Source organism: Trachypithecus francoisi, unplaced genomic scaffold, assembly GCF_009764315.1.
Source record: "Trachypithecus francoisi isolate TF-2019V2 unplaced genomic scaffold, Tfra_2.0 Lachesis_group20, whole genome shotgun sequence".
Lineage (NCBI taxonomy): Eukaryota > Metazoa > Chordata > Mammalia > Primates > Cercopithecidae > Trachypithecus > Trachypithecus francoisi.
Genome location: NW_022681466.1, coordinates 52,167,655 through 52,189,096, shown reverse-complemented (window position 1 = coordinate 52,189,096; position 21,442 = coordinate 52,167,655). Strand labels below are relative to the sequence as shown.

Here is a 21,442-nt window from a genome sequence, read left to right as displayed (position 1 = left end):
GAGTTCAAGACCAGCCTGGCCAACATGGCAAAACCCCGTCTCTACTAAAAATACAAAAATTAGCTGAGTGTGGTGATTCACACCTGTAATCCCAATTACTTGGGAGGCTGACACAGGAGAATTGCTTGAACCTGGGAGGCGGAGGTTGCAGTGAGCCGAGATCGTGCCACAGCACTCCAGCCTCAGGGACAAAGCAAAATTCTGTCTCAAAAAAAAAAAAAACAAAGAAGAAAAGAAAAGAAGGAAAGGAGAGGGAGGAGAAGAGGGAGAGGGAGACTAGGAGAGGGTGGAGAAGAAAAATAAAAGAAAAAAAGGAAAAGAAAGATGACTTCTATAGTTGCTGTGGGTTAGAAAAAATCTTCACTGTAGGAAGGCAAGTCTAATACTAAAACAGATTTCAGATTTGGTTTTCTTCATAGAATGAACAACAAACCAAATATGGAAATGTTAAAACAGAAAGAAGAGGTGTAAAAGTAGTTTTCAAGTTTTGCTAATATGCACCAACAAACACTATACTAATAAAAACATCTATATATAAAAATTAAACACAAATTAAATTCTCTATTAGATCAGATCTTGTTTAATAGTATTCAGTCCTCAAATCCCAGTGAGGCAACCACAGAATTCACTAATATTGTAAGACAAGGCTCATTAATAAATTAGATCTATTAATAATTATTACCAAATCCAATGTATTTGAAAAATAATTCACACTAAAAAAAAAGTTATAAAACTTAAAAAAAAAAAAAAAAACTATCAAATCTCCATTGGTATCACCACTAATGCCTATTTACTTGATCCCTGAGGTCACAGTCACAAACTGGCTATGGAGCCCATGAGCCCACAAAAGTGTTTTGCAGCTATACAGAGAACTTTTTTTTTTTTTTAACAAATCAGAGATTTCACATAAAACCCCTATTTTGGGCTTTTCTTAAACAAGGGAGCAACTGTATATCCTGGGCCACAGCCCCCATCTTAGGCATGGTCACCTCCTTCCCTTTCTTTACTGGATTTATCTTCGTGTAGACTGTTGCGGCCATACAATAAATTGGACTAATGTTGAACCCAGCCAAGAAAATAATGTTAATTGCCCGTATTTTTACTTGCCCATAACACTTACCATTACCATAAGTATATTTCTGATGACTGTCAGTAATCTACTTGATACATGTATATCTAAATCCAAGATCATTCCTATAAATGTTTATTTCTTTAGCTTTTAAGTTCAGGAGTACATGTACATAAATATTTATTAATTCACAATTGCTTTACTTAAGGTCAATTTCCTTTAGGCTGTGGACTACTATAAAGTTATAGACTGTATGTATAAGACAGACTGACAGATGAATCCTCTCACTACAAATCAAATAAATCAAAACAACAATCCCAAATTTTACCTGATGATCACATCTTTATCTAAAAAGCCTATTCTATCCCACAGTATAGAGCATATTATCATCTTTTGCACTGTGGACTTCTGGAAGCCCACTGTTAAACAGACACTTTCTTCATATTGAGGTAAAATCAGTTTCCCTCTAACAGCTAGTTCCTGGGCCATATTCTGGCCAAAACTAACTTTGATATTACAAAAATGATACATAGAATTCGTGGCTGGCTTTTCTGAATCCATGAACTGATCCATTAAGAGTACAAAAGTAAACCTAAAAAAAGCAGTCTACCTAAAGGTCAAAATCTACCTTGAACTTTTTTTTTTTTTTTGAGACCTGAGTTTTGGTCTGTTGTCCAAACAGACCCAAACAGCTGAGATGAAGTGGCTCAATCTCGGCTCACTACAACCTCTACCTCCCGGAAGCAACCGATTCTCCCGCCGCAGCCTCTCGAGTAGCTGGGACTACAGGCATGCACCACCACGCTTGGCTAATTTTTGTATTTTTAGTAGACACGGGGTTTCTCCATGTTGGCCAGGCTGGTCTCGAACTCCTGACCTCAAGTGAGCCACCATGCCCCGCCTTGAACTTTTTAACTGAAGTTCAAACCACAGCCCAACTATGATGGACTGTGAACTAATGCTGATAAGAAAGTTCATTTCCACATGCAATGACCTATCTTTACTAAAATGTTATCAGTAGTCAGCATTAAACATCATTTATTATGTGAAAAATTGCAGAATGGTTGTTTTGTATTACATGCTACCAAACTTCCTTGCCAGTATTCATATAATAGGAGACTCAGCTGACAAAATTGTACTGATTAAATATTTATATAATGTATAATGTAAAATGAAATATTACATAATTTAAGGCACAACTGTAAACTTACTTTCAATTGATAAGGAAAAAAACACCAAGCTTCAGTCAGCCAAAGTTATGAACATTCAAAATTATAAGAGAAATCAGGTTTTAATAAGATTAAAATTATACCAGCATACACTCAAAACTGAAAAGGGCAGAGTCAAGTGGATTTAAAGGCCTATGCTGCCAGAGATGGTATGAGCTTACCCGATTCTCATCATAAATAATTTGGACAATACTGCGGTGTTTCTGCTCCACAGGAGGAGGGGACACGGGCTTCTCAGGCTCAGGAGGTTTAGCTGCCTCTTCTTCAAGCTGTTGCTAAGAGACCCAGAAAGAAAGAGTCAAGCAAATGCTGCATACCACACCCAGCAGTGATTAACCGCTGGAGATAACACAGGCTACTAAGCTTTGCTTGTAGATTCTGTAGGGTAACCAATTAATCCACAAGGGTCTCATGGACCAAGAGCTCAAAGAGAATTAACCGGATTTATTTCATAATCAAACAACATAAATTTTCATAAGATACAGAGTTAAAAAAAAAAACTAAGAGGAAGCATCCTTTAAGATTTTAATTCTGACAAACTTAAAGCAAAATAATAAGAGAAATTAAATTTAATGAAGGTACTCTACATACCTCTATCACAATGACCTTTGACAGCACTGAAAAAACACTCTTATATGTTATAGATACACAGTATACATTAATATTTGCTGGGCAGAATATGGTAGAAAGGAGTTCAAGGGTTAATCCTTAACTCAGCATGGCACCACGCCACCCTCAACACCCAACCTTCACGTGTTATAGTGCTCCAGTCAAAGGGCAATCAACAAAACTACAAAAATATAGACTGTTGGTGTGCGCAAGTATAAAGAAAAGGCTAACTGTATTAGTGTGCCGGAGTTTGAGCCTCAGGGTCACCCTTTATAGGTGGTGTGATCCTAGGAACCTTTCTGGGTACTTAGGTCAATCTTTTTTTTTCTTTTTTCTTTTTTTTGAGATGGAGTCTTGCTCTGTCACCAAGTCTGGAGTAGAATGGTGCTCACTGCAACCTCCACCTCCAGGGTTCAAGCAATTCTCTGCCTCAGCCTCCTGAGCAGGTGGGATTACAGGCGCCCACCACCATGCCCGGCTAATTTTTGTATTTTTTTTTTTAGTAGAGATGGGGTTTCACCATGTTAGTCAGCCTGGTCTCGAACTCCTGACCTCAGGTGATCCACCCACCTTGGCCTCCCAAAGTGCTGGGATTACCCATGTGAGCCACCACGCCTGGCTCCCTTAAGTCAATATTAAACAAACACCTAAACTACTCATAAATAAAGTAGGGATAATAATACTACCTATCATACAGCTTTTTGAAAAGACTAAATGACTTAACATATATATAAAGCATATTACCACTATAAATTGTAAATATTACTGAGTATTACCAGTGAAGCAAGCAGGGACTTGTCTGCTCTGTCCACTGCTTTTTTCCAACACCTAAACCAGTGCCTGATACCTAGTTAATGCTTTAAAAATATCCACATGAATAAATTTAGCGTAAGTTCACTGCCTAACATGATAAAAGAAAAATTAGGTAAGGACAAATTAAGGTTAAGTCTAGTATAGCCTACAGGAAAAAATGATCTACACTACTAAATAAGACTGACAGGCTGGGTGCAACGGCTCACATTTGTAATCCCAGCACTTTGGGAGAACAAGAAGGTGGATCACTTGAGCCCAGGAGTTCAAGACCAGCCTGGCCAACATGGTGAAATTCCATTTCTATTAAAGATACAAAAAATTAGCTCAGCATGGTGGCGCACGCCTGTAACCCCACCTACTCAGGAGGCTGAGGCAGAAGAATCGCTTGAACCCAGGAGGTGGAGGTTGCAGTAAGCCAAGATCACACCATTTGTACTCCAGCCTGGGTGACAGGGGGAGACTCCGCCTCAAAAAAATAAAATAAATAAGGGTGATAGTCAAAGCTCCCAGTACTGTAAATCAGACCATACCCAAATGAAAGCATAAAAAATACACCAAGAGGGAGTTTCTGAATCTATTCTGGCTCAGAAGGCTGCCTGATTCGAAAAAAAAATTTTTTTAAATAATAATAAATAACCACCAAGAGAGTGTAAACTGTATGGAACACTTCCACTTTTTGGAATTATAAGTACTCTTGCAGTCTGTTATCTGCATAAGCAAAAGAAAGATTTGGAAATTCTGAGATCATTTTTATGGTAAAGGGTTCTTCAATGATCCCCTTTCTTTCCTGCTTAGAGGGCCTTCTTTTATTTATTTAGTTAGTTAGTTATTTTTTTTGAGACGGAGTCTTGCTGTGTCGCCCAGGCTGGAGTGCAGTGGCACCATCTCGGCTCACTGTAAGCTGCACCTCCCAGGTTCATGCCACTCTCCTGCCTCAGTCCTTCTTGTAGAATCCTTGTAGGCCGGGTACAGTGGCTCATGCCTGTAATCCCAGCACTCTGTGAGGCCGAGGTGGGCAGATCACGAGGTCAGGAGATCGAGCCCATTCTGGCTAACACAGTGAAACCCCATCTCTACTAAAAATACAAAAACATTAGCCAGGTGCAGTGGCGGGCGCCTATAGTCCCAGCTACTCCGGAGGGAGAGGCAGGAGAATGGTGTGAACCCGGGAGGCGGAGCTTGCAGTGAGCCAAGATCAAGCCACCGCACTCCAGCCTGGGCAATAGAGCAAGACTCCGTCTCAAAAAAGAAAAAAGAAGCAAAAAAAAAAAAGATTCCTTGTTAAGGAATAAACACATCACACTTTGTTCTTAGTACCCAAATAGCCCTGGGACAAAACCATTACACTTCAAAGGCTAAAAGCAAACACACACACACACACTCCCTCCTCACCTGTTTTTGTTTTTTTGTTTTGTTTTTTTGAGATGGAGTCTCACTCTTTTTGCCGAGGCTGGAGCACAGTGGCACAATCTCGGCTCTCTGCAACCTCCACCTCCGGGGTTCAAGTGATTCTCCTGCCTCAGCCTCCCAAGTAGAGTAGCTGCAATTACAGGCACCCGCCACCACACCCAGCTAATTTTTTCTATTTTTAGTAGAGGTGGGGTTTCACCATGTTGGCCAGGCTGGTCTCAAACTCCTGACCTCAGGTGATCCGGCCTGCTTCAGCCTCCCAAAGTGCTGGGATTACAGGTTGAACCACCAAGCCTGGCCCTGGTTGTTCTTTTACATTAACTTTACAATGTATTTGCCATGTTTTAAAAATAAATTTAATTGGAATTTTATTGAAACTGTATGAGACATGATTTAATGCAAGATGAACACACAGTATTATTACTGTTTCCATCCAGCTATGGCATATTTCTTTGTTTTCTCTAGTTGTCTTTTATATCTCTCAATAAAATTTGTGGCTGTGGTACATTTCATAATAATTATACACTGTATTTCATTATTTCTAATTATTATAATGGATTACATGCACATTTACTATATACCAGATATTATGCAATATATTCATTATCTGAGTTCATAAAACAATCATGTGATTTAGTTGGTGTTATTACTAGATTATTACCATTGTACAAGTAAAGAAAATAAGGACAAAAGAAAGAAAAGAGACTCGGCAAAATCAAACCAATAAACACTTAACTAGAATTGTTGGGCATATGATAAAAATTTAATACAATTCAATGAAAGCAAAAAAACGTTTTAAAAAATGACCAGGCAGATTTGAAAAGGAGCCAAACAGGAATTCCAGAAATAAAATTATAATTGTTGAAACTGAAGACAGATTTGACAGCAGATTACATATAATTGAAAAGGAAAATGTAAACTGGAAGACAGGCTGAAGAAATTGCTCAGAATGAAGCCCAAAGAAGTAAAAAAATAAGAAAGAGAAATAAGAGATAGGGAAGACAAGAGTGATAAGATGTTACAACTAACAGGAATTTCATAAGTAGAACAAGAAACTGTTAGAAAGGTTTTGTAAAAAAGATAATGGCTTGGAATTTTCCCAAAGTGATGAAAAACTCCACCCTTCATATTCAGGAAGCTCAAGCTGGATAGATTTAAAAGGAAAAGAAAATACCTAAATGTATCATCATAAAAATAACAGAACCCCGAAGAAAAGAATATACTGAAAACAACCAGAAAGAAAATTCACATTATCCATTAAAGAATACGGATTTAGACCAAGAGCTAATGTCTTAAAAGTGGAAGCAAGAAGACAATATACTAAGACAAAATAATTACATACCAAATTAATATCTTTTAATAAACAGGCCAAATATAAGACAATATTTAAGTCATAAAAACCAAACAAATACTTAATTTGCCAACTAAGAGACCTTCACTAAAGGAAATTCTAAGAGATGTTCTTCAGTAGAAGGGTGTTCCCCTAAATGGAAGACTTGAGTTGCAAGAAGAAATGGTGAGCATGTAAGAAGACAAATATATAAGTAAATATAAATGAACACTGACTATACAACATGTAGTTTTCAGTGGATTAAGAACAAGATGAGAAGCAAAACTATAAAACTTCTAAAAATAATACAGTAAAACTACCTTAATAACCCCAGGGGGTTTCCATATAAAACCTAAACAAATTCTGTTCATCAAAAAAAAAAAACACTATCAGGATCAAAGACCCAAATATAAGAGGTAAAACTATAAAATTTATAGAAAACATAGGTATAAATCTGTGACCATGAATTAGGCAATGGGTCTTAGATACAACACCAAATGCAAGAGTGACAAAAGGAAAAAACAAACTAGACTTCATCAAAATTCAAAACTTCTGTACATCACAGGATAATATCAGGAAAGTGAAAAGAACCCACAGAATGAGAGAAAATATCTATTAAGTCATATATCTGATGAGGAACTCATGTCCAGAATATATAAAGAATTCTTAGAATAACAAAAAGACAACCCAATTAAATAATGAGCAAACAATCTAAATGAACATTTCTCTAAAAAGATATACATATGGCCAATCAGCACATGAAAAGATGCTCAACATCATTAGTCATTAAGGATATGAAAATGAAAACTACAACTAGATACCACTTCACATCTATAAGGATGGCTATATTTTTTTTAAAAAGGAAAATAACAGATGTTGGCAAGGAGGTAGGAAAAAATGGAACCTCCATACACTGCTGGTAAGAATATAAAATGGTACAGAGACTTTGGAAAGCAGTTTTGAAGTTTTTCAAAAATTTAAACATAGATTTACCATATGCCCACTCCTGGATATATAAAGAAAATTGTAAAAATACGTCCACACAAAAACGAGTACATGAATCTCATCACAGTACATTATTAATCACAGTCAAAAAATGAACACAACTCAAATATCCATCAACTAATGAATGGATAAACAAAACATAATATACTCATGCAATGGGATTCAGGCATAAAAAGTAATGAAGTGCTGAGACATGATACAAACATGGATGAATCAGGACAACATGCTAAATAAATGATGCCAAACATAAGAGGTCACATATGATTCTGTTTTTTCTGATATTTGGCATATGCTAATCCACAGACACAGAGAATAGATTAGTGGTTGTCAGGGGCTGGGGAAAGGGGGGAATGGGGAGTAACTGCTAGTAAGTATGGAGTTCCTTTTTGAAATGATAAAAATGTTCTAGAATTAGAGAGTGGTGATAGCTGTACAACTTTATGAATACATTAAAAGCACATAAAGCGCCTATAGTCCCAGCTACTCGGGAGGCTGATGCAGGAGAATTGCTTGAACCTGGGAGGCGGAGGTTGCGGTGAGCCAAGACTGCACCACTGCACTCCAGCCTGGGTGACAGAGTTAGACTCCAAATCAGAAGAAAAAAAAAAAAATGCACTTAGTGTACACTTAGAGTGAATACTGGCTAAAAGTGAAGTGACAGGCCACAAACTAGGCAAATCTTCTATATACATATCTGACAAGGGACTTGAGGAAATCCTAAAAATTTCAAAGACAAAATAGGAGAATATAGACAAAAGACTTGAACAATGCACATAAGGAACTCAAATAACCCATAAACAAATGAAAATACGCTCAGCCTCCTTCAAAACCACAGAGAAGAGTATCTCATATCTGAAAAAATGATATCAAGTAAAGGCACGAATGTGCACAAACCAGTACTCACATAAGCTGCCAGTGGGAATGTAAAATGGTGTTACTTCTTAGCAAATTTGGTATCATTTATTAAATAGTTCACTGTGCATAATCTTGGGCCAAGTACTGCCAATTCCTGGGCACATGCCCTAGAAAAATCTCTACATGTGAACCAAAAACCAGCACCATTGTACGGAATAGGGAAAAAAAAATCAAAAATAGAATGGACAAATAAATTTCACCCTCTACAATCACATAATCAGAGAGTGCAGCAAGGAAAATGAATGAATGTAAGAAAACCACAATAGTAACAAAAAACAGCAAGTCAGAATATATAAGGCATGATTCCTTTTATGTAAGGTTTCAAAATATGGAAAACTCAAAAATATCTTCTGTAGGGAGACAAACATACATTCTTAGAATATATTAAGCAAAGACATTTACTTGTTTCTTTTTCAGTTTAAGGATCTGCTGTTCTACTTTTGCAATTTCTCGATCTACACGATCCATACTCTGTATTAACTCTTCCTTTGAAAGTTTCGAAGGTGAAGCATTTTGATCATCTCCACATGGTTGCCCCGAAATTGGAGAGGATGGAGCTTCATGTTTGCCTCCGAATGCTGGATCCTTTAGAGAATAAAACGAAGAAAAACAATTTATTTCTCACTAATAGAGTCCAGATTGCCTTAAATGAAAAAGTCAGTTTTAAACCACAGCAGAGCCATGTGTACTATGTCTCTAATGAAACTTCTAGTAGTAACTTTCATATTCACATACATGCAAATTCACATCTCACTTATAGTTTAGATATACCATGTACTATATTGAAGACCCTAAAAGCTATACGAAGTGAGGTGAGTTAGTGTTGTTCAGCCTCTAGTGTAACAATACCGAAACTATAGAGAATTTATAGGTAAATAATGCAACCATGACAAAGGAAGATACCAACTTCTCAGCCATTTCCTTGCAATGGCTCTTCAAATGGTCTGAACAAGTGGTTGGGAAATAGTATTATTCCAGGCAAAACCTGTGTGCCCACCCAACTTAACAACTATAACATGGCCAAGAGTTCCTATCAAAAGTTTTCAGGCTTTCCAAACCAAAATTGAGATACACAAGTCAGAGAAGTGACCTAGGAACTTCAGTTGCTACTATCTTTGGGCCTAATTTCATAAAGCCCACACTACAGCATACATAACATTTCCTTAGTCAAAAACATCCCACTGCACCTCCAAATCAGCAGAGCTGTACCAGAATGAAAGCCCCTTCACCCAAAATCCACTACCCTCCAACACACATCCACACACACCCTATTAATTTCCAGTCTGCTCTAAAGATATAAGCAATATTATAAAACAGATAAATTTTAGAGAACTAGTTTTACTTAGACTATGAGAAACCTACAATGAGGGTAGTTCACAGGACTACAGAACCCTAAAGTGTATTAAATAATGATTAAGGAACTGTGAAAGTCAATAGTTGTGAGCCAAGAATGCATACAGAAGATAACAGGACAGCTGCTTCAAAACACCTTCGTACAGATATTTCAGCTAATATACACTGATGAAAAGCCTCATATTCTGTAATAGTATGCACTGAATCTAAGAGGCCTTCTGGGAAAATAAGATTATGGCTATACCCTAAAACCTGTACAATTCTATAAGGAAAGCACCAATAAAAACAGTAACAATTCTAATAGACTTAATAGAGTTAGAGCTCCAGTATCCTTTGCATCTGGCATACAGTCAATCTTTGGCAGCTTTAAGCCCTAGAGTTTATGATTCCTCTCTTAAGATGTAAATCCTTGAGGTCACTGGCTTCCAAAATAAACCAGTATGTTTCATCTAAATAAAATATCAGTGGCCGGGCACAGTGGCTCATGCCTGTAATCCCAGCACTTTGGGATGCTGAGGCAGACAGGTCACAAAGTCAGGAGTTCGAGACCAGCCTGACCAACATGGTGAAACCCCATATCTACTAAAAAATACAAAAATTAGCTGGGCATGGTGGGGGGCACCTGAAGTCCCAGCTACTCGGGAGGCTGGGGCAGGAGAATGGCTTGAACCCAGGAGGCAGAGTCTGCAGTAAGCTGAGATTGCACTACTGCACTCAAGCATGGGTGACAGAGCGAGACTCCATCTCAAGAAAAGAAAAGAAAAAAATCAGATTTGGCACATAACCATCTTTATCAACCTTTTTTTCTCCCCCTCCCTGCTTTATCAACGTTAAAAGAAAATTTTCTTCACGCTGTCTTTTCAATGCTCAAATCTTCACTAACACTGTGAAAAGCACAGCAGTTCTTAAATTCACTAAACCAGCTACTACTTGCACTAAATGAAAACTAAATGCAGAATGTTCAAATATTTCTAAGTCTTCATGTGTTATGAAGCCTTTTTCTGTCATTATGAGACGGCGTACTCCTGAGAACTTAGTAATGTCAATGCATAAAGAAAGATCTTTGGTGAACCACCAGGACTTTCATGATACATTAATTAATATCATTCTCCCACTATATGCATATGAGCAAATTTGTGTTACAGAAATATATATAATAGCAAAAGAGATTATATTTTGATTCAGCAAACTTCAAAAATGCTCCTCAGGTGATTCTGATGCATGCCCAAAGAATTAATAATACAAATGAATATTTTCCACTGACTTCCTTTCTAAATATTAAATATTTAACAAGAAAACAAATCTTCAAGTGCCTACTTATGTAACAGGAATAGCATGGTGGATCAAAACAAACTATCTGCCTTCATGAAGCTTACAATCTTGGGTTGAAACAGCCAGATACCAATCCTGAAGAAAAAGAATTAGATTCTTACCTCATATCTTACATCAAAAAAAAAAAAAAAGCCAAGTAATAGCAAACATTTATAAAAGGCTTATTAGCAAATCACAAAAAGCCTCAAGTTTTAAGAAAAAAAAAGGATTCACATTATCTTGGGTTCAGGAAGGCCAAAAGCAAAAGATATAAAAGACATTAGTTTCAAAAAAAGAGAGATTGATGGATCAAAATAAAAACAATCTTCTGCTGGGCACAATGGCTCACACCCGTAATCCCAGCACTTTGGGAGGCCAAAGTGGGCAGACCACTTGAGGTCAGGAGTTCAAGACCAGCCTGGCCAACATGGTAAACCCTATTTCTATTAAAAATACAAACATCAGCCAGGTGTGGTGCGAGCCTGTAATCCTAGCTACTTGGGAGGCTGAGGCAGGAGAATGGCTTGAACCCAGGAGGCGGAGGGTGCAGTGAGCAGAGATGGCACCACTGTACTCCAACTGGGTAACAGAGGAAGACTCTGTCTCAAAAATATAATAATAATAATAAATAAATAAATAAATAAATAACCCACACACAAAAAAACACAATCTTCTGCTTATCAAAATAGCAGTAACAAATTAAAAAGGCAGATGATTAAATGGGAAAACCTTCTGTAAAACATGCACTCTAACAACTCAATATAAAATGAACCAACAGAAAAATGGGCAACATATATGAAAAAACAATTTACAAAACAGGAAAAATAACCAATAAATTTAAAAATGTTAAATTTTACTAACAAATAATAAGTGTAAGTTAAAAAACAATCATTCATCAAATTAACAATCTTTTTGTTAAACAATAAACATGTGGTGTCAAGCAAGGATACAAAAGAAGTGGATACTTTTTTTTTTAATTTTTTTACTCTTTATTTTTTGAGATGAAGACTCACTCTTGTCCCCCAGGCTAGAGTGCAATGGCGCAATCTCAGCTCACTGCAACCTCCGCCTCCCAGGTTCAAGCGATTCTCTTGCCTCAACCTCCCAAGTAGCTGGGATTATAGGCACCTGCCACCACGTCCAGCTAATTGTTGTATTTTTAGTAGAGACAGGGTTTCACCATGTTGGCCAGGCTGGTCTCAAACTCCTGACCTCTGCTGATCCACCTACCTCGGCCTCCCAAAGCACTCGGATTACAGGCGTGAGCCACCGCGCCCAGCCAAGAAGTGGGTACCTTTCTACACTGCTGTCAGGAGTTAAGAACTGGCCCTACTCTTTTGCAGGACAATCTGGAAATATCCACTGAACCTTAAAAATCAACCTGGTCTGTAATTAATTATACTAAAAGAAATCTACCTTAAGGAAATAAGAATGTATACCAAAAAAACAACCTAAATAATGTATGGGCCAGCTTCAGTGGCTCACGTCTATAATCCCAGCACTTTGGGAGGCCAAGGCGGGCAGATCACCTGAGGTCAGGAGTTCGAGACCAGCCTGGCCAACATGGTGAAACCTCGTCTCCACTAAAAATACAAAAATTAACTGAACTTGATGGCATGAACCTGTAGTCCCAGCTACTTGGGAGGCTGAGGCAGGAGAATCGCTGGGATGTATAGGTTGCAGTGAGCCAAGATCGTGCCACTGCACTCCAGCCTGGGCAACAAAGTGAGACTCCGTCTCAAAAAAAAAACAATGCATGTCACAACACCGTACTTCTGAACAAATAGGTAACCTAAATGTACGACAATTTAATAAATAACTATTTAATCAATGAACTTTATTTATTCATATGTAGACTACTAAGCAGCCACTAACAATACAGTTGTAAACTTATTGGCACAAAAAGAAGCTAAGCACGTATTTAAGCAAAAGTAAAGTTAAACAGAATGTACAAAGTGAGCACACTAAAATATTCATACAGACTGACTCTGGACACACCGCCTATGGGTTAGCCCTGTTCCACAAGGAGTAGCAAAAAAAAAACCCATAAAATTAATATTAAAATAATACACATACAAATAGGGAAGAATCAACATGAAAATGTTAGTAACTTTTAAGTGGCAAAACTGTAGGTAATTTTTTCTTTCTAAGCTTATTTAACTCTTCTATAAATGATATACCTAGGCTTAACATTTAAAAATACATATATAACAAATGTCAGTTCTTTTTAAATCCTTACTTCTGGAGGGGGGCAGTTGGGAGAGAATGGGGAGAGGAAGACGGAAGGAGAAGTATTAGTTAGTAGTAGTAGCCATGGTTTACACTTTAGGGGAAAAAAAGCAGGACTAGAGTCAGGGGTCCTGGGTTAATTCCAACTCAGGAGGTACTACCTAGGCCACTTAATTTTTCTGAACATCCAGTTTCTCAATTATAACATGGAAATGGGTCACACTACAACACGACACGTCCCATTTTAATGAATCAGTTTTTAAGATGCTTTTCTGCTAAAAACCAAAATTCTATAGTTATAAATGACATTTGTGGTCATGTATTCAGCCATGGAAGATGACCTTTATTCACTGTATTTTTAAATTTCTTTTTTTTAATCAGCAGAACATTTCTTATAAACCTCACAGACTACTGTATGATAAAGATATTTTACATGATAAGGTGGGGTGGGTCACAAAACACCTAGACGCTTAGCTAATTTCTAGCTTATGGCAAAGAATTTTTCCCCATCCAACTTACTATTTTGAAAAATTTCAAATTTACTTAAAAGTTGAAGGAACAGTATAATGGACACTCATTTATCCTTTATCTAGATTCACCAGTGGTTAACATTTTAACATATTTGCTTTCTGTGTGTGTGTTTGGGTGTGTGTGTGTGTGTGTGTGTGTGTGTATATATAACTTCATTTTGGCTGAACTATTTGAAAATAAATTGTAGGTAACATTTACTATCTTTTAAATTATTCTTCATTGCCTGAAAACTCAAAGAAAATGTGTGGGTACTTATTTTCCCAATATCAGGGAAGAAAGGGCAATTAGGCATAAAGGTTAATAAACATTATAGAAAAAAGATTTGATGACAGTAAAAACATTTTAAACTTCAGTATGCTTTTAAAAAAAGAAAAACTGAAACAAAAAGACGCTGGGAAAAATATTAGTATATGTTAATAAAAAGGTTAACACTTTACTGTTAAAGGGTTTTTTAAATTCATATTTCTTTCTGTGACAAATATTTATTCTGTATCTACTAAGTGTCAGGCACTTCCTAATCTGCAGAATTAATAATAAGCAAAGCAGAGAGCTGAAAAAGGTAAACACAGGCCGGGCGTGGTGGCTCACGCCTGTAATCCCAGCACTTTGGGAGGCCAAGGTGAGTGGATCATGAAGTCATGAGTTCAAGAGACCAGCCTGGCCAACATGGTGAAACCCTGTCTCTACTAAAAATACAAAAATTAGCTGGGCAGGGTGGTGCATCCCTGTAATCCCAGCTACTTGGGAGGCTGAGGCAGGAGAATTGCTTGAACCAGGACCCGGGAGGCAGAGGTTGCAGTGAGCTGAGATCGCACCACTGCACTCCAGCCTGGGAGCCTGGGGTATAGAGCGAGACTCCATCTCAAAAAAAAAAAAAGAAAGAAAAAGAAAAAGAAAGAAAAAGGTAAACACAGCAACAAAACAAGGACATAATACGTGAGCAAACATTTCACAAAAGATGGGTAAATAAAAATAAGTGCATGGGGAAAGTTATTAATAGAACTCTCATTGTTTGAAATGTCACAAAATATAGCCAAATATTAAAACTTGTTATTTTTGTGCAGCATGGCAACTATAGCTAATAATATGTATTATATACTTAAAAATTGCTAAGAGTAGATTTTAAATGTTCTTACCACCAAAAAAAAAAAACTACGTGAGGTGATATGTTAATTAGCTTGATGTGTATCCCAATGTATACATATATCAAAATATCACACTGTATAAATATCACCATAAATATATACAAGTTTTATTCCACAATAAAACTGGGGGAGGGTCGTTATGTCCAAGTTATAGGATTGCAGGTAACTTTTTTCCTCTTTATTTCCAAGTTTTCTGTAAGTATGTCTTACTTACATAAATTAGGAACAATTTTTTTTTAATAAAACTTATAAGCACAATTAAACCTTACCTAGAGGTGTTTTCTCCCATATAGCAGGTAATAAACTGCTACTAAATTTAAGGGACTTATTTAACATTTAATTAAGATTTAACAAAACTAGTAGTCTTGAGTACCTCTGACCACATTTTATAGCCAGCAAGCCAGTACAAAAATGCTTGAGCATTATTTAATAGAAATTCTTCTTTACGGGAGCAGTCTTCTTGGATTGTTTTCACTTACCAAAAAGGCAAAAGTGCTCACTTTAGCAGTCTGGAGCACTTATCTGTGGTTTCTAGCTTTATTTAACAAAATTTTTACTTTCCCATACCACTAACCTTTAAAGACTGGCGTCACTGGACTTTCTTTGAGATGCTATGCATGAATATAACTAAATAAACATTACAAACCTACAACTCCACAGGGTAAGAGAACAAATATTTACCTTCTTAGCATCTGCAGAAGACCTCAGCCCTTCTGGTAGTGGGTGCACTAAAGGTAAAACCGCAGCACTGACACGCTGAAAATGAGAATCAGAAACCTGTTCCAGCCGTGGTCGCTTCGATTCCAGTGAATCATGATCCACTGGGGATGGGCCTGGATGAAACGGTTCATAACCAGTTCTCCTTTCTTGAGGCCTAATACATACAAAGAAAATAAACACTTGAAAATTTGTAAGTGATGTACAACTCCCTGCTAACATCCCTGGTTAGACTCTGAAATAATAAATGAAAAAGTCATGCTTACATTCAAAGTGAACCCGTACCCCTTCTGTTCCCACCCCCAAAGAATATATACCTCACTACAGTACCATTCAACTTCAATTCTAATTTCTAAAAAAGGTTTGAATTAGCTGGGCGTGATAGCGGGCCCCTGTAATCCCAGCTACTCGGGAGGCTGAGGCAGGAGAATTGTTTGAACCTGGGAGGTGGAGGTTGCAGTGAGCTGAGATGGCACCACTGTACTACAGTACGAGACTCCATCTTTAAAAAAAATGTTTGAGGAGAGGGTTAAAAACTAATCTGGAAGTGAAAGACAAAACAAAACATTTGCAGAAAATTTAGTTGCTGAAGAATATCTATAAACTAATATTTTTAAATGTTAAAATGCCATAATAATTAAATTTGGGATAATATAAACCAGAAGAGCCACCATTTTTCAACCAATAATAAAAACAAGCAAGAAATAAAACTCTCCCAGCTATTGCTACATAGAAAGAGAAATGACTTCAGTTATGAAGTACGATTCAGTCTTTTCTTTTCTTTTCTTTTTTGAGACGGAGTCTCGCTCTGTCGCCCAGGCTGGAGTGCAGTGGCCGGATCTCAGCTCACTGCAAGCTCCGCCTCCCGGGTTCACGCCATTCTCCTGCCTCAGCCTCCCAAGTAGCTGGGACTACAGGCGCCCGCCACCACGCCCGACTAGTTTTTTTTGTATTTTTTAGTAGAGACGGGGTTTCACCGTGTTAACCAGGATGGTCTCGATCTCCTGACCTCGTGATCCCACCGTCTTGGCCTCCCAAAGTGCTGGGATTACAGGCTTGAGCTACTGCGCCCGGCCTATTCAGTCTTAAAGACAAGTATCTTGAGGAGAAATCCAACATTGCTTCTAAAACATCATCCTGGCCCCCAAAACATGTATTCTGTCTAGTTTCCCTAAATACATGACTTGAAGATCAGAATCTTTCATTTCTTTACAGGATGTATTGTTGAGTCCTGTTCGTGAGTGCTCATTAATTTGACTTTTCATTTGCTACCAGATGTTTACAGAGGTGATATTGTATCTCATAGCCAACCTGTAAACTAATGCTTTGCAAAGCAGTATTTCATCGAAAACAGAATCGCTAGGTTTCATATTGAGGACAGACAATGAAATGAATGCTAAATTCTTTGTTTGTTTATTTGCTTTTTGAGGCCCAGGCTGCAGTGCCCCATCTCGGCTCACTGCAACCTCCACCTCCTGGATTCAAGTGATTATCCTGCCTCAGCCTCCCCAGTAGCTGTGATTACAGGCGAGAGCTAACATGCCAGGCTAATTTTTATAGAGATGAGGTCTTGCTACCTTGCCCAGGCTGGTCTCAAACTCCTGAGCTCAAGCAATCCACCTGCCTCAGCCTCCCAAAGTGCTGAGATTACAGGCATGAGCCACCGCACCTGGCCTGAATGCTAAATTCTGTAAAAATTATTATACTTCAAAATTTTAAATCTCATTCAACACATAGAATCCCATTATCTTAAAATTCAGAGTGACATCACAAAAAATGATGGGGTGAGAAACTTCAGGAACAAGACAAAGATGACTGCCTTCACCATTTATATTCAATATGATATTGGAAATTACTGTCAGAGCACTAGGAAAGAAAAAGAAATAAAAGGTATCCAAATTAAAAAGAAATAAGCATTTTTATTCAAGACAACATGATTCCATATGTAGCACCCTAAAGAACCGGCAAAAAAAACTATTAGAGCTAACAAATAAATACATCGAAGTTGCAGGACACAAAATCAACACACAAAATTCAGTTGTATTCTATACACTAGCATTAAACAATCCAAACATGAAACTTAAAAAACAATGCATTTATGCCAGCTGCGGTGGCTCATGCCTGTCATCCCAGCACTTTGGGAGGCCAGGGCGGGCGGATTATCTGATACGGAGAGCTCCAGACCAGCCTGACCACCATAGAGAAACCCATCACTACTAAAAAATACAGAATTAGCCGGACATGGTGGCGCATGCCTGCAATCCCAGCTATTCAGGAGGCTGAGGTGGGAGAATCACTTCAACCCAGGAGGCAAAGGTTGCAGTGAGCCAAGATCGTGCCATTGCACTCCAGCCTGGCAATAAGAGCGGAACTCTGTCTCAAAAAACCAAAAACAATACATTTACAAGAGCACCCAAAAGAACATAGCTAGGAATAAATTTGACCAAGGAGGCTTACAACTTTAAACGCTGAAAACCACAAAACATTGCTCAAAGAAATAAAAGACTTAATACATAGTAAGAAATCTCAAATTCATATGTTGGAAGACAATGTCATTAGAGTAAGAAATCTCAAATTCATATGTTGGAAGACAATGTCATTAAAATGACAATACTACACAAAGCAACCTGTGGATTCAATGCAATCTCTATCAAATGCCATTGGCTTGTTTTGCAGAAATAGAAAAACTCATCACAAAATTCATATGGAATCTCAAGGGATTACAAACAGCCAAACAATCTTGGAAAACAACAAAGTTGGAAAACTCACACTTCACCTTTTAAAGCTTACTATAAAGCTATTATAATCAAAAGATTCATCCTCCACGAAGGCCAGAGGTAATCTACACAAGTAATGCCTCACCTGGACTTCCACCCTCAGGTGCCCCCTCAGTTAGAACATAACCTACAAAAGCATAATTTTCAAGTATGACATTTCATTTCCAGCAACTCTGCCTCTGAGATTTATCAAAGCTAGAAGGTGAGACATACCATACCCAGTACTGGAGAAGAAACTGAGGAAACCAAGGAACAGGACAATTAAGAAAACAATGAGTATTGAATGCTCTTTTTCTCTCTAGAAATCAGACTACTTCCCATTTCAGCCCGTCAATCCTTTTTAGAAGAACAAACCTACTCAGCCATAAATAAATATATAATTTAACGTATAAAATCTCAGAAATTTAAATAAACTACGAAAATCTTTGCTAAGTACAATTTAATATTAAGAGTTCTGGCAGAACTAAGCATGAAATCTCCAATTTAAATTAATGTATTTGCCTTTTAAAATTAACACCAGTAGAATGGTACACTTCAAAAATGATCTGGTAGTTTCTCAAATAGTTAAATAAACATAGAGTTACCGGCCGGGGGCGGTGGCTCAAGCCTGTAATCCCAGCACTTTGGGAGGCCGAGAAGGGCGGATCACGAGGTCAGGAGATCGAGACCATCCTGGCTAAAACGGTGAAACCCCGTCTCTACTAAAAAAATACAAAAAACTAGCCGGGCAAGGTGGCGGGCGCCTGTAGTCCCAGCTACTCGGGAGGCTGAGGCAGGAGAATGGCGTAAAACCCGGGAGGCGGAGCTTGCAGTGAGCTGAGATCTGGCCACTGCACTCCAGCCCGGGCGACAGAGCGAGACTCCGTCTCCAAAAAAAAAAAAAAAAACATAGAGTTACCATATGGCCCAGCAATTCCACTACTAGGTATCTAACCAACAGAAAGGAAAATATATGTCCAAACAAAAACTTGTACATGAATGTTCACAGAATTATTCATAATTGTCAAAAAGTAAAAATGATCCAAACACCTATTAGCTGATGAAAATAGATAAATAAAATGTGGTATACCAAAACAAAACAAAACTTAATACCAAATTTTCATATAAAGAAATCTTTGTAGGGTCGGATGCCGTGGCTCATGCCTGTAATCCCAAGACTTTGGGAGGCCAAGGTAGGTGGATCGTTTGAGGTCAGGAGTTCGAGACCAGCCTGGCCAACAAGGTGAAAGCCTGTCTCTACAAAAAATACAAAAATTAGCCGGGCGTGGTGGTACGCGCATGTAGTCCCAGCTACTCGGGAACCTGAGGCAGGAGAATCGCTTGAACCCGGGAGGCAGAGGTTGAAGTGAGTTAAGATCACGCCACTGCACAACATAACAGTCTGGGCGACGGAGTGAGACTCACTTAAAAAAAAAAAAAAAAAAACTCTGTAGGCTTGCAAACTTTGTAAAGTTCCCCATTTTACTGACTTTTGTCATCTATTAACACCATCCTTAAACACCTTTAAAACAAATTAAAATTACAGAACACATTTAAATAACTACACTTTATCGTTTGAATTTTAAAGAATTTTAAAGCAGTCTGATTTCTTGATAAAAAGAGAATATTCCATAGTCAATGTTTTTCTTAATTTTCCTGTGCCCTGGTTGCCGGATATAGTGGCTCACACATGTTTCCCATCACTTTAGGGGGCCAAGTCAGGAGGATCGCTTGAGGCTGAACGTTTTTTTTTGGTTTTTTTTGTTTTTTTTTGGTTTTTTTTGAGACGGAGTCTCGCTCTATCACCCAGGCTGGAGTGCAGTGGCCGGATCTCAGCTCACTGCAAGCTCTGCCTCCAGGGTTTACGCCATTCTCCTGCCTCAGCCTCCCGAGTAGCTGGGACTACAGGCGCCCGCCACCTCGCCTGGCTAGTTTTTTGTATTTTTTAGTAGAGACGGGGTTTCACGGTGTTAGCCAGGATGGTCTCGATCTCCTGACCTCGTGATCCCCCCGTCTCGGCCTCCCAAAGTGCTGGGATTACAGGCTTGAGCCACCGCGCCCAGCCGAGGCTGGAAATTTTGAGACCAGTCTGCGCAACACAGCAACTCTGTCTCCACAAAAAAAAAAAATTAGTCAGGCACAATGCCATGCACCTGTAATCCGAGCTACTCAGAAGACTGAGGTAGGAGGATCACTTGAGCCCAGGAATTTGGAGACTTTGTCTCTTTAAAAACAAACAAACAAAAAAGATGGGTTTATGGCTAACTACCAATTCTCTTACCATGGCATTCATTCTTTATTTGGCTGGAATCGGTCATCAAGAAATTCTCAGGCCAGGTGCAGTGGCTCATGTCTATAATTCCAGCACTTTGGGAGGCGGAGGCAGGTGGATCACCTGAGGTCAGGAGTTCGAGACCAGCCTGGCCAACATGGAGAAACCCCATCTCTACTAAAAATACAAAAAATTTAGCCAGGTGTGAGGGCGCATGCCCATAATCCCAGCTACTTGGGAGGCTGAGGCAGGAGAATCACTTGAACCTGGGAAGCAGACGTTTCAGTAAGCCAAGATCGCGTCATTGCACTTCAGCCTGAGCAACAAGAGCAAAACTCCGTCTCAAAAAAAATAAAAAACAAAAAGAAAAAAAAAAATTCTTTCAAGTTTGTTTGTTTGTTTTGTTTTGTTTTGTTTGAGACAAAGTGTCGCTCTGTCTCCAAGGCAACAGTACAGTGGTGCAATCTTGGCTCACTGCAACCTCCACCTCCTGGGTTCAAGCAATTCTCCTACCTCAGACTCCAGAGTAGCTGAGATTATAGGCGTGCGCCACCACTCCCGGCAATTTTTTATATTTTCAGTAGAGACACGGTTTCGCCATGTTGGTGAGGCTGGTCTTGAACTCCTGACCTCAGGTGATACGTCTGCCTTGGCCTCCCAAAGTGCTGGGATAGCAGGTGTGAGCCACCACACCCAGCCTCTTTCAGTTTTAGATGCTATAATTGCTCAGTGCTTTCATGTCTAAGAA

The 21,442-nt window shown here is 38.5% G+C and overlaps 1 protein-coding gene across 13 annotated transcripts in view; it reads right to left on the bottom strand.

The window, feature by feature from the left end:
• The window catches only part of NCOR1 (nuclear receptor corepressor 1), a 191,012-nt gene that overhangs the window by 128,019 nt on the left and 41,551 nt on the right, over window positions 1–21,442 (bottom strand). For all 13 annotated transcript variants that reach the window (XM_033181763.1, XM_033181769.1, XM_033181758.1 and 10 more), the window contains exons 4-6: window positions 15,631–15,823; window positions 8,783–8,965; window positions 2,460–2,573 (exon numbers count right to left, since the gene is read on the bottom strand). In XM_033181763.1, the coding sequence (XP_033037654.1) occupies window positions 2,460–2,573; window positions 8,783–8,965; window positions 15,631–15,823 (490 nt within the window). The remainder of the gene's footprint in view (window positions 1–2,459; window positions 2,574–8,782; window positions 8,966–15,630; window positions 15,824–21,442) is intronic.